This window comes from Panthera uncia, chromosome A2 (assembly GCF_023721935.1).
Source record: "Panthera uncia isolate 11264 chromosome A2, Puncia_PCG_1.0, whole genome shotgun sequence".
Classification (NCBI taxonomy): domain Eukaryota; kingdom Metazoa; phylum Chordata; class Mammalia; order Carnivora; family Felidae; genus Panthera; species Panthera uncia.
This window is the reverse complement of record NC_064816.1, coordinates 120,570,435-120,582,657: the sequence shown is the minus strand read 5'-3', so window position 1 is coordinate 120,582,657 and position 12,223 is coordinate 120,570,435. Positions and strand designations below refer to the sequence as shown.

Below are 12,223 nucleotides of genomic sequence, written 5' to 3'. Positions count from 1 at the left end.
CTAGAGTCCTAAGCTCAAATGTTAAGGTCCATATAGTCATTTTTCTCTGGTTTCTTCATAATTCCCCTTGGTAACACATCAGTATGCCATCTTCAGAGCCTCTGAATCTATAGACCGTATTATAGCCTCATTCCTCCCATCCCAGGTTTCCCAGTCAGTGCTTGTGAAAGGTTTATTTATAATTTATACCTAATTTATACCTAAATTATAGGTAATTTATAATTTATACCTAAATTATAGATAATTTAATCCAAGTGAGCCTTATTGAGAAGAGAAGGGTTTTTCTTGTCTGTTCTGTTTTGGTATCTGGGTAGGATGGAAATCTGCTTTATAACTTTAAGGATTCCTCCTTGCATAATTTTGCTTTGCCTATTTTATTTTGGTGTTTTAGTAAACACATTAATTAAAAAAGAAGCAACCAGCAAAAGTAAACCATGTATTTTTTTCTGTAATTTATTTTAACAGGCTGTCTTTCCTCTATCCATAATAGATTAAAGCTGTAGTTTTGACACTGGGTCTTGTGAAGTCCTGAGACTTCTAAGGCGTCTTCCGTGGGCTCCACCTACTTCCCAATCATCCTGGAAGTCCCCCCGCTCCACCCAGTGCAGTTTAGCTTTAATTTCTTACACATTGGATAATTATATAGGTTTTCATTAGAACAAGGGAATTTTTTGCTTAAAAAAGATTGAACAATTGGGTTGTTCAGTGGATGATCTGCAAGCTGTGGAAAGACTTTTTAAAGTATAAAACTGGAGTCTAAAATTATCATTCAGTACGTATTCATTCATTCAATACGTGCCTGCTTTGTGCCTGGCAGTAGAATGCATCCTAGAGACACAAAACTGAGTAAGACACGGTCTAGTGTGAGGTGGAAATGATTTCTAGCAACTGTGATACAATGTGAGGAAGGCTGTGTTAAAAAAAACAAGTACAGAAAGCTGCAGAAACATAGAGGAGGAGAGGGGAAGGCTCCTGCCTGAAGTCACCTGCGAAGAGGAGAGCTAAAAGGTGATCGAGTCAGTGAGGACGCAGAGAATGAGCAGGAAAGGAAAGAGCCCAAGTCCTGGGTGAACGGAATCTGTTTCCTCCCTGGGAGAAGACAAACCAGTTAAGGTATTGATTCAGGTTAAAGTGATGTCGTCATTGCTGTCACAGCCTGATGTTGTAGCAGGACCAAACCACAGTTATTTCCAAATCGGAAGTAATTTAATTGCAACTTTAATATTTCTAGGAATCTGTAACACCGATCAAGGACATCAGCTCATAAATTCTGAATTTTGACATTGGTCAGAGGAAGAGAATGGCAAGGTCCCATAGCTCTCAAGAAGCACTTTCATTCACCCCTTTCTATTAAGATAATTAGACACTCGCCTGTTCTTTAGGAGCCAAGTGAGCCAATTTCTCAGTACATCCTGCTTCTGTCACACTCTTCTTGGTAGAAGCTTGAGCTTGTCTACCAGGGAAGCTCAGTACTCAGTGACACAGTTTTCACTGGGAGCTGGTAACATAGGCACCCTCGGCCTGACACAATTCAAAGTTCCAGACTCCCAGAAGGAATGTAGGTGCTAAGGATAGGCCTGGGTTTGTGCAATTTGGGCACAGTGAGCCACTGTTCATTCTCGCTTAGGGTGGAAGGAGCCATCTGAAATCTAAGTTCTCTGATGCCAGCCAGGTGCCAGCTTTGCAAGCAGGGTTTTCAAAAGATAGCAGTCAGGCCTACTATGTTAACTCTCACCTGAACATCAGGTCTGCCCCATCTTTTCCTATCTTCCATGACTTATTGGATCTTCCGTGAATCTGCATACCATTTCCCAGTTGGTGATAGGTTTGTGGAGAGCTTGGGCTCGAGGATCCCTGCCCGTGTGTGCAGCTTTCTAGTCCACCAGGGATGTGAGAACTTTTTTACCTCCTTGCTGGTTTTCTCATTTCCAGAATCTTTTTAAAATTTCTAGGTAGTCTTCCAGTCCGCTGTTCACTGCACAAGTAATGAAATACTAGGCTGGCAAAGCTGTGAGCTTTCACCTTTCATTTCCTGCCATTCCATACTTTTATTAATAGTGTCTCTGGGCATAGGCATTTTGCTGTCTGCCCCCAAACAAGTCAGGACCCTCCAGTAGCAAAGGTTCTGCTTTTCATGCTCAGCCCCAGCCTCGGGGACTATTGGTCCCACCAAGCGTGGTGCTGATCTGATGGCAGATGGGCCAGCCCAGGCAAGAATGCCGCAGACGCCTTCTACGTCCACTCAGAGTTCATCAGCTCTTGTATGAATGAGTGCTTCTCAGTTTGCTTGCCTTGTGGTCAGTTTCTAGAACCTGATATGGTTGTTTTTGGCAGTTTTGTCCAGTTTTATAGTTGTTATTGGGGAAAAGGATTTGTCAACTTCTCTGACATAGGAAGTACTCATTTCCATCGATTCTTAATTGTTCATTCAGTCTTGTGTTTCTCAGATAACCTCACTTGCTCACAATGTAGTATTCTTTCTGTATATTGGATTTGGATTTGGTTGTTAATATTTTTAAGGATTTTTGTCTATATTTATGAGAGAGATTAGTCTGTGGTTTTATTTTCTTACAATGTTTTTTTATCTGGCTTTGGTTTCAAGGTAATGATAGCTTCTCTATTTCAAAGAGAATTTATGTAGAATTGATATTATTTCTTTGCCTACAGTGTATGGTAGAATTTGACAGTGAAGCCTGCAGGGCCTGGACTTTTCTTCATGAGAGAATTTTCTACTACAAATGCACTTTTTTGAGGAAGTTATTGGTGGTTTATGTCTTTAGAGGAATCTTACCCATTTCATATGTGTCATCAAATGGATTGTATTTAAAAAAAAGTTTTTTTATGTTTATTTAATTTTTGAGAGAGAGAGAGAGAGACAACAGAATGTGAGTGGGGAGAGGGGCAAAGAGAGAGACACAGAATCTGAAGCAGGCCCCAGGCTCTGAGCTGTCTGCGCAGAGCCTGACTCCAGACTCGAACCCATGAACCATGTGATCATGACCTGAGCTGAAGTCAGACGCTTAACTGACCGAGCCATCCAGGTGCCCCACGATTGTATTTTTTAGAAAAATTATTATAGCCTGGGGCACCTGAGTGGCTCAGTCAGTTAAGCATCCGACTTCAGCTCAGGTCATGACCTCACTGTGAGTTTGAGCCCCGCATCAGGCTCTGTGCTGACAGCTCAGAGCCTGGAGCCTGCTTCAGATTCTGTGTGTGTGTCTCTCTCTCTGCCCCTTTCCCACTCGTGCTCTGTTTCTCTCTCCCTCTCTCTCTCTCTCTCTCTCAAAAATAATAAATAAAAAAGTTTAAAAAATTAAAAATTTATTACAGGATTCAATTAGTGAAAATTCTAATTAATATTTTTGCATGTATGTGAAATGGTTTTACATTCTTTTATTTATTCTTATTTGGATTCAGAGTCAATATTGTATTAGTCTCCTATAAAGAGCTGTTTTTTGAGGGGTTTTTTTGGGTGTGCTATTTTTCCTGTTTTCTATTTACTGTATTAATATTTTCAAAGTACCACCTTTTTTGAGTCCTCTGGTTTTGTTGAATTTCTCTTTGTCAACAAATTCCGTCATCCTCATTTCTTATTTCTTTGTGCTGTTCTGTTTTTCTAATGCTCGAGGGAAAGTGCTTGGCTCTTTTGTTTTCAACCTCTCTTTCTGATAAATGCATTTAAAGCTATACATTTCCCTGTAAGTAGTACTTTTTGTGTATCTTACAAATTAACTATTTAGTGTTCTTTTTAGCCTGAAGGTTATTAAGTTTTATGCTATTTATGTTAGCTTCTAGCCAAAAGGATTTTTAAAGCCATTTCTAGTTAGCTGTTTTCCAGTTTTATTGCATTTACGATTAGAAAAAAATAATTTGTATTATATCAGTTCTTTAAAATATATTGTGGTATGGTATGTGAACATTTAAAAAAATTTTTACCATGTTCAAGGGTAGCATGTAGTCTCTCTTGTGAAGTTTGTATTCTCTGTGAGCATATTATTATTCAGGTGTTATGTTAACATTTGTTAACCTTCTATTTTAGTGAGAAATATTTATTTTAGTGAGAAATATTTCTATTTTAGTGAGAAATATGTAACATTTCCAATGAACACTGTCAACTTACCTATTTCTTCATCAATTTACCTATTCTTACCTATTTCTTCTTACCTATTTCTACATTCTTTTCAGCTCTTGATACACTTTGAATCTATACTGTTAACTGCACATATGTTCATGATACATATGACCTTGCTTTGCTGTTCATTTTACCAGCATATAAGGTCATTCTGTCTCTTTTCATGTATTTTTTGCTTGAATTCAGCTTTGTGAGATGTTACTATTGCTAACCTAGATTTCTTTGGTCCAGTTTATCTAATATATCTTGTTCTCCTCTTTTATTTTCAACCCTTCTATGTACTTTTGTGTTAAACATGTCTTTTGTAGACAATATATATTTGAATTTTCTTCCTAAAACCTAATTTGAGCATCTATCCTTTAATTTGTGAATTTAAGTTCTTTAAATATATGGCACTTACCATTATATTGGGACATTTCTTCCATTGTATTTCAGTTTCCAACTATTTTACATGCTTTTTAGATTTTTCTCCTTTTCATTGGATAGACAGATTTCTTATGCTGTTTAAGGCACTGTATGTTCTTCCTGTTGATGTCTTAAACTTCTCAGCATGCATTTCCTCCCCAACAAAATAGAGTATTTTGGAATTTTTCAACACATTCCCACCACCCCTTATTTAGTTCCCCTCTCCTCCAATCTTCCTACTTCATTCATGTAGGTATCATTTAGGATTTTAGCTATTGTTTGTTTTACATAATTTCCCCCTTTTCTTTGGTCCTTACTCTTTTAGACAATAATGAATTGAAAATTTAGCCAACGTTTCCTCATTTGTTAAATGCAAATAATCCCACTTTCCTCACATGACTTTTGTGGGAAGCAGATGAGAGGAGGTACGTAAGAGCACTTGGTAACATGTAAAGAATTACACGGGTAAATTGATCGTCATGCAGAAGGTGGATTTTATTGCAAGGCCTGGCCATTTTTTTAAAGTTTATTTATTTATTTTGAGAGAGAGAGAGAGAGAGAGAGAAAGAGAGCAAAGAGAGAGACAGAATCTCAAGCAGGCTCCAAGCCATCAGCACAGAGCCCCACACGGGGCTTTAACTTACAAATTGTGAGATCATGACCGGAGCTGAAATCAACAGTCTAACCAACCAAGCCACCCAGGCACCCCTTTCAAAGAGTCTTTTCAATCCCCTTTTCAAAAATCAGAATGAATGTTTCCTCCTTTTCTTTCACTCCATTGCACTTTGTTCCTTATGATTGACAGATGTCTGTATGTGTTACCAAGCCCGCCCTCCCTAGAAGGCTCCAGAAAAGGAGATGGGTAGTGTATTTCATCAGGCTTAGCACACTGAGCAGGGAAAACCTAAGGATGAAAGCTCTGGTATGTTGATGGATCGTGGAAGGCAGGGTGTTGTTGGAGTTACCATTTGTCAGCAAAAGAAGGGAGAACCACGAAGTTGCAGCTCTTTAGCAGAAGCAAGCCTGGCATGGGGACAGCGAGCTCGCCAATGTAGTGAAAGCTATTTCTCAATGCTATTAAGATGAAAATGCACTATTACACCGTATGGCGTAATCTAATGGTGCCTCACTTTATTCCTTCCTAGGCTCATATTGGCAACTTATTAACATCAAAATTCTTCAGTTACAAGGATTTTGATACTTTATTGTATACCTGTGCAGCAGAGTTTGACTTTATGGAAAAGGAGGTAAGATGTGATTTCTAGTTTTCCTTCCCCAGGTTCTGGTCCACTCATTTTTCATAAAGGGCGCTCCTGTTATCTCAGACTCTCCTCTGTGCTGTTACCTCACTTGGAAGGAAAAGGAAAGTGATGGTTTACAGGAAGATGTTCCTACTTACATTAGTACAGCACCCTGAAATGTATGGTCTTTTCTCACTTTGATAATTTGGAAGCATGCATTCAGACTAGCAGTAGTTTTTTGAATGAGTAAACACAGAGGCATTTCAAGATGCCTCTTTTCAGGGACAACATTAATTCAGTGACGCTCCCGAGCTCTTACATTTCCATTCATTCAGTGGTTGTTTGTTGGAATAATCTCATTGCTTTGAAATATCGTTGAGTTTGAGTTTGTTCATTCCAACAGCATTTTTCTTTCTAAAACTGTATTCAGACGTTTAAAAGGAAATCAGACAGTAGTGTGGTGGATTGGGAGATCGAAGTCTGCAGTAGTATTCGATGTTGTTGAACACGCGACTCTCATTTTGTTCTCTCTCATAGCTTACTAGTTTCTAGTAGTGTGCTGCAAAAAGATATTGTGAGGACCAAATGAGATACAGAGGACAGTACTTTGATATTTTAATGATATTTTTTATAAAATATTATTTTGCAGTAATCAGTGAGCTGGTTTGGTTCAACAAACACATATATATGTGTCTTTTTTAACACCACCCATGCGGCCCCAATTTATTATGATAGTTTACTATCTGTGAAACATTTTCCTTCAGAGCTGTGTGTGTGTATATATTACACTGGTCAACGGTACTTTGTTGACACTTTCATTTTCCTCTTGCTCCCCACTGGGTTCCCTCTGTGTCCTGAGTTACACAGACCAGTGGATGATAGTGCCCCACACTGCAAAGTCCTTTCAACCAGACTTTCTGAATTGGGCATGTCCTGAAGATGTCCTCTTTACTCCAGTACCTACCAGTCTTCATTCCCAGGTTCTGGCAAGTTTTGACATATAATGGCTAATAAAAACTGTATGAGTGAATGTATTGAGCCCACTGAAAGAAAGGAAGGAAGAGTATCTGCAAGACATTAAAATACGTATTCACAGCAGCTCAAGACTCCTCCAAGCAAGCGGTAAAGGAAGTAGAAGGTAAACACCAGAAGGCATTAGGACTTGGTGGAAGTCCTCTGACATTAGTTAGATACACATGCCGCTGTCACCTGAGAGTAAGAACCATCGGGTAGGTGATAGAAGAAATCGCTTATTGAGGCATAGCCTGGCTTCAGTTAATTTGAAGACAGTAGCAAAGCTGTTTCCAGCCTGCCATTCCTCATCTCCATGGGTGTCTTCACAGGGACCGTGCTGTAGAGACAGAGTACTGTGCCAGCTCGGAGAGTGCATCCATTGTTTGATACATCCATACGGTGGGGAAAAGGGAACAGTTTAACATAATGCATATGAGAATGATTAATAGATTTGTCTGCATGTAACTTAAAACATCTGACATTAAATATTGCAAAAACTAAAAGGCAAATGACTAAGTGGGATGATTTTTGCCATAAATACAAGTGAAACTAGGGATTAAGGTAGTGAGTATAGGAGATTGTCCAAATCAAGAAAAAATTTCAGAGGACTTGGGGTGCCTGAGTGGCTCAGTCGGTTAAGCATCTACCTCTTGATTCCAGCTCAGGTCGTGATCTCACGGTTGGTGAGATCGATCCTGCATCAGGCTCTGTGCTGGAGCGTTGAGCACAGAACCTGCTTGGAATTCTCTCTCACCTCTCTCTCTGCCCCTCCACCCGCTCTCAAAATAAATAAATAAACATTAAAAAAAAAATTTACCGAGGACTCTTACCCTTCCCCATCACAAAGAATACATCCCCACTCCCACACACCTATGCAGAAATAGGTGAAAGGTGGGAACAGACAACCCATTGGGGAGGAAATGCTGACAACTGATTAAAATGTGAAATTGGTTGTTTCCTTATTATTTGTTTGTTTGCTTGTTTATTTTGAGCGAGGGGGAGAGGCAATGAGAGAGGGAGAGAGAGGATCCCAAGCAGACTCCACACTGCCAGCACAAAGCCCGATCGATGCAGGGCTCAAACTTATAAATCCTGAGATCATGACCTGAGCCAAGGTCAAGAGTCAGACACTTAACTGACTGAGCCGCCCAGGCTTTCTTTAAATTGGTTCTTTATTTTCTCTGCATTTTTTAGTTTTTACAATGAGCGTATATAACTTTTATGCTTAGACTAAATCCAACAATTCATAGAAGTATTAAAAGAACTTGTAATTCTGATATTGCACACACATGCTCACCTCTCTCCCTGTGTGGTTGTTTCCCTTGCATTTGTTCTTCTGCATACACTCTGGTGGATCTTCTGGTATTGAGGAAATTGTATGATTTTGTTTCCTTTGTATTAATACTTTCATATATCCACTCCAGTCCCTTCTGTTGGTTTCCTACTGAGAAGTATATTGAACTTAGTTTCTTCTTGCCTGGCCACTACTCCCCCCCATTTCTATTGCAATACTATAATCAGTGACGTTATTTTACTTCCCATGTACTCTCCCCTCTGACCCCTGTTTTAAGAGATCCACTGTATCTGAATTGTCTACACATGTAACCACTCATGCTACTCTGTCACAGTTATATCTGTTATATCTGTGACATCCTTGTCATAGTTCTGTAGGTTGGTGTTTTTAACACTGTGTGTTCTGGCATTGAAGCCTCTCCTGCCATTTCTCTATTGTGTGAAGCTTGCTCTCCAACGGATTCCTCAGGAAGGGCCATAGGAACAGTAATCCCTGAGTTTTTACGTGGTCGAATATTCTATCAGTGGCTTATTTTATAAGTGAAATTCTGGCTAGATTCAAAATCTTTGGCTCATGTATTTTTCCTTGAGTGTCTTTTTAAAAATATTTATTTATTTATTTTGAGAAAAAGAGAGAGAGAGAGAGAGAGAGAGAGAGAGAGAGAGAGATACCCAAACAGGCTCCATGCTGTCAGTGGGGAGCCTGACTTGGGGTCTGAACTCATGAACTGTGAGATCATGACCTGACCCAAAATGAAGAGTCAGACGCTTAACTGACTGAACCACCCAAGTGCCCCTAAAAAATACTTTCAAAACAAAGTTTTTGAATGTATTTTTAAAATTGTTTGAATTCTTCGTTAAATTGTTAAATACTTTTAACACAGTTTTGACACATTGCCTTTTTAAGGTAAACACCTGTATTTCACACCTTTTCTTATATTTATCGTTAGTTGTTGATAGCAAATGTCTAAATTTTAAATGATAAAATAGTTTTGGTTATATGATTTTTGCCTAGACATAGGTCTAGACAAAGACATAATGTAAAATTTACAAATTAGAAATAAGTATATTTTAAAATATTAAGTACTATGCAAATGCTTGTAAATAGTAAAATAAAACCATAAAAAATCTTTTAATGGGACTTCTAACTGAAGTATGCATTTTGGGTTAATAAATTATCAAAATTACTTTCTAATACAGAATAACAAGTGAGAAAATTGGACTAATGAGAGGGAAAATCAGAAAATACTACTTTGTAAAATTAAAATGTATCAGTGTTTTTAATATGATTAAAGCTAGATTTCTCTTGATAAACATATTTGGGAAAATGTACATTATTTAACTCAATAATATAGTATTATTTTTGTGAAGGTAAATGGTGGTAAGCAAATCAATTGCAATTTAGAAATTTCAAGCCCAGAATTGTTTAAAAGTGTGACTTCAAATGATTGAAGTATATATAGGATTGCAGTGTGTAAGGCTTTGGTATTAAATGTTTCTGTAGCTTTTTCTCTGTTATTAAGAAAATGCAAAAATGTTTTTATTTCTTCTGTAAACATTGGTCATTACTCTGTGTGTGTGTGTGTGTGTGTGTGTGTGTGTGTGTGTGTGTGTCTTAGTGTGTCTTAGGATCATGGTTACGATTTTTATCCCCCACCAAAATGTACAGGAAATGCTCATGCTGTTTAAAGTTAGAGTCCTGCTGACCTTAGGCAAATGTTAAGTTGAGCTCTGTAGTTGGAAAAGCTGTGTACAAAAAGTGAACAGTAATCTTCGTAGTCACATTTTATACTTACCAGTGTTCATGTTTTCAACTCAGCATTTTAGGGATGTTTGTTTCTATGGAAATGCATCTTCATTTTTACGATGGGAGTCAATGGGTATATTGGACTGATGCTCATGTTTCTCTGCTTATACTTTTTGAAATGAAATTTTGTCTGAAAATAGTTTCCTCTAACAAAACATCTCTTTGAATTGCAGACTCCTCTGAGGTATACAAAGACACTGCTGCTTCCGGTTGTTCTGGTTGTGTTTATTGCAATCGTTAGAAAGGTATGTTGATTTGATTACTTAAGAGCTCTTTTTTATAATAAAACACTTTGTTGTTTCTATCCTAGTAGTTAAGTAAACTAGGTTACACGTTAATATGACACAATACATCATATGGATTTGTTGAAACGTTTTCTGTATTTTCTTAATTACAGCCCTTGATGAACATTATAAACCTTAAAAATATTCTATCTGCCAGCATAAAATAGACATAGGAAAAGGATGGCTCCGGTTTTGATGGTCATGCATTTTGAAAGACATGATCAGAGAGACCATATTGACCCAGATACAGTTATTTTTGTCTTTGTAAGTTACTACTGACTGACTTTTAACTTTATGTAATATTTTCTAAAATATTTAATGTATGCCTTTCTAAGTCATTTGTGCAGTTCTCACTGACTCCTGGATTGAGTTTATTATTATTGATCAAAAGGAAAAAATAGAATACTAACAGTGTATTACCAACATCGATAAAATTGTTAGACTTCCAACTTGGCTTTGATAATGAAATTCTAAGCCCAGATTTAAATCAGGTCATGGAAGTTCCAATCTTTAGCGAAGAGCAGGTGTGATACTCTCTTTTTTCTTGTAAGAGTTGATGAATTCTGTAATTGCAAGTGTTTTAAGAGAATAAATAAAGATTAATCTATTATCAAAAAACAGATGATAGATCCTAAAAGTTTTCTGATTTGTAGTTAGTGATTTCTGGGTTAACAGAATATCGTGTATTTGTAGAATATTCTGTACTATGGTTATTGTTCACATTATATATTTGTACTCTCCCCAGCCATATCACGTGTGTTATTTCACCTGCTTATTTGACAGCTCTGTACGGTACACAGATATTGCCCCCATTTTGACAGATGCAGAATTAGAAGATCATAGAAGTTGTTACCAGCCTCACATCATGTCCATAAAAAAGCAAGGAAGGAATAAGAATCAGACTCTGCACCTTTCCCTCCTTCTTGGGTGTAGTGTAGCATTCAGCTTTGTAGTTGCACAAGCTTTTCAAATCTAATGAGTTTGTGGTCAGTTTCTGCTATACGCCAGGCTCTGTGCTTCCTTTGCACTTTTGCATACTTCGTGTAGGTGTGCACCTAGTAGGTAAATCAGAAAGTACCAATGTTGGCAATCCAGAATCCATTAAAAAGGCAGTAACCTGGATGGCTAGAGATGACAAAAGCAATTATATCAGGTTAAAAAAGCTGAGATGTTTGATTTAAAGAAGAAGGATTCATTTGGACAAAAGATAATTATTTTCAAATATTTAAAGCCTACCCCTTGGAAATACGATTACACTCATTCTGGCTCCTTAGAATTATGGCCAATTCTACGAGGTTGGACTTTGGACCAGAATTGATCTGGACTGACAAAGTGTTGTAGATTCAAGCAGCAGTTGGGTGGTTCTTCCAAGGGCTAGATTAAAACGTGTGAGCAGTGTCCAAGAGGGCATCCATACTGGGGATAGGATTTCAGATTAGATGACCTTCCCTGGCTGCTAACTGTGCAAACCCAGTGTTTAGTTAGTTGTGCTTATCAGTCTCTGAGGCAGTTGTCCGGGTATATGGGGTATATGTGCATGATTAAGAAGAGGCATTGCTAGTGACCTTGGCATGGTAGAGTTCACTGAATGTGGACTGGAAGCCAGAAGGTCAGGTTTCACGACCTATTAATGCTTCCTAGTTGTTGTCCACCTTCCAGGAGATCATCTAATCCATCTGAGCCCATTGCTCATGTACGAAATGAAGATAAGAAAATCTATTTGAACAGGGTTGTTGGGTATTAGATATATGATCGAGTACTGTACAAATGTAAGATTAGGTTGTTGTAGTTATTATTTCCCGAGTCATCTCTTATCCCTATACTTATATTTTTAAGTAGAGTTTGAAAATTTAGAAGATACTTTAGTTACAATTTTGTTTTTCCCAAAACAACTCTTATTCAGTGTTAAAAAATCTATTTGCAGATTATTAGTGACATGTGGGGTGTCTTAACTAAACAACAGACACAAATGAGGTAAGTATGCTATTAATCATTTTGTTACATTATCTATTAAATAGATATCTACAAGGTATTAATTTTATAATTC

At 37.7% G+C, this 12,223-nt stretch overlaps 1 protein-coding gene across 1 annotated transcript in view; it reads left to right on the top strand.

The window, feature by feature from the left end:
* DPY19L1 (dpy-19 like C-mannosyltransferase 1) overlaps positions 1-12,223 on the top strand; it is a 96,721-nt gene that overhangs the window by 68,114 nt on the left and 16,384 nt on the right. Inside the window, exons 15-17 of the mRNA XM_049642289.1 lie at positions 5,683-5,784; positions 10,066-10,137; positions 12,101-12,150. Of these exons, the coding sequence (XP_049498246.1) occupies positions 5,683-5,784; positions 10,066-10,137; positions 12,101-12,150 (224 nt within the window). The remainder of the gene's footprint in view (positions 1-5,682; positions 5,785-10,065; positions 10,138-12,100; positions 12,151-12,223) is intronic.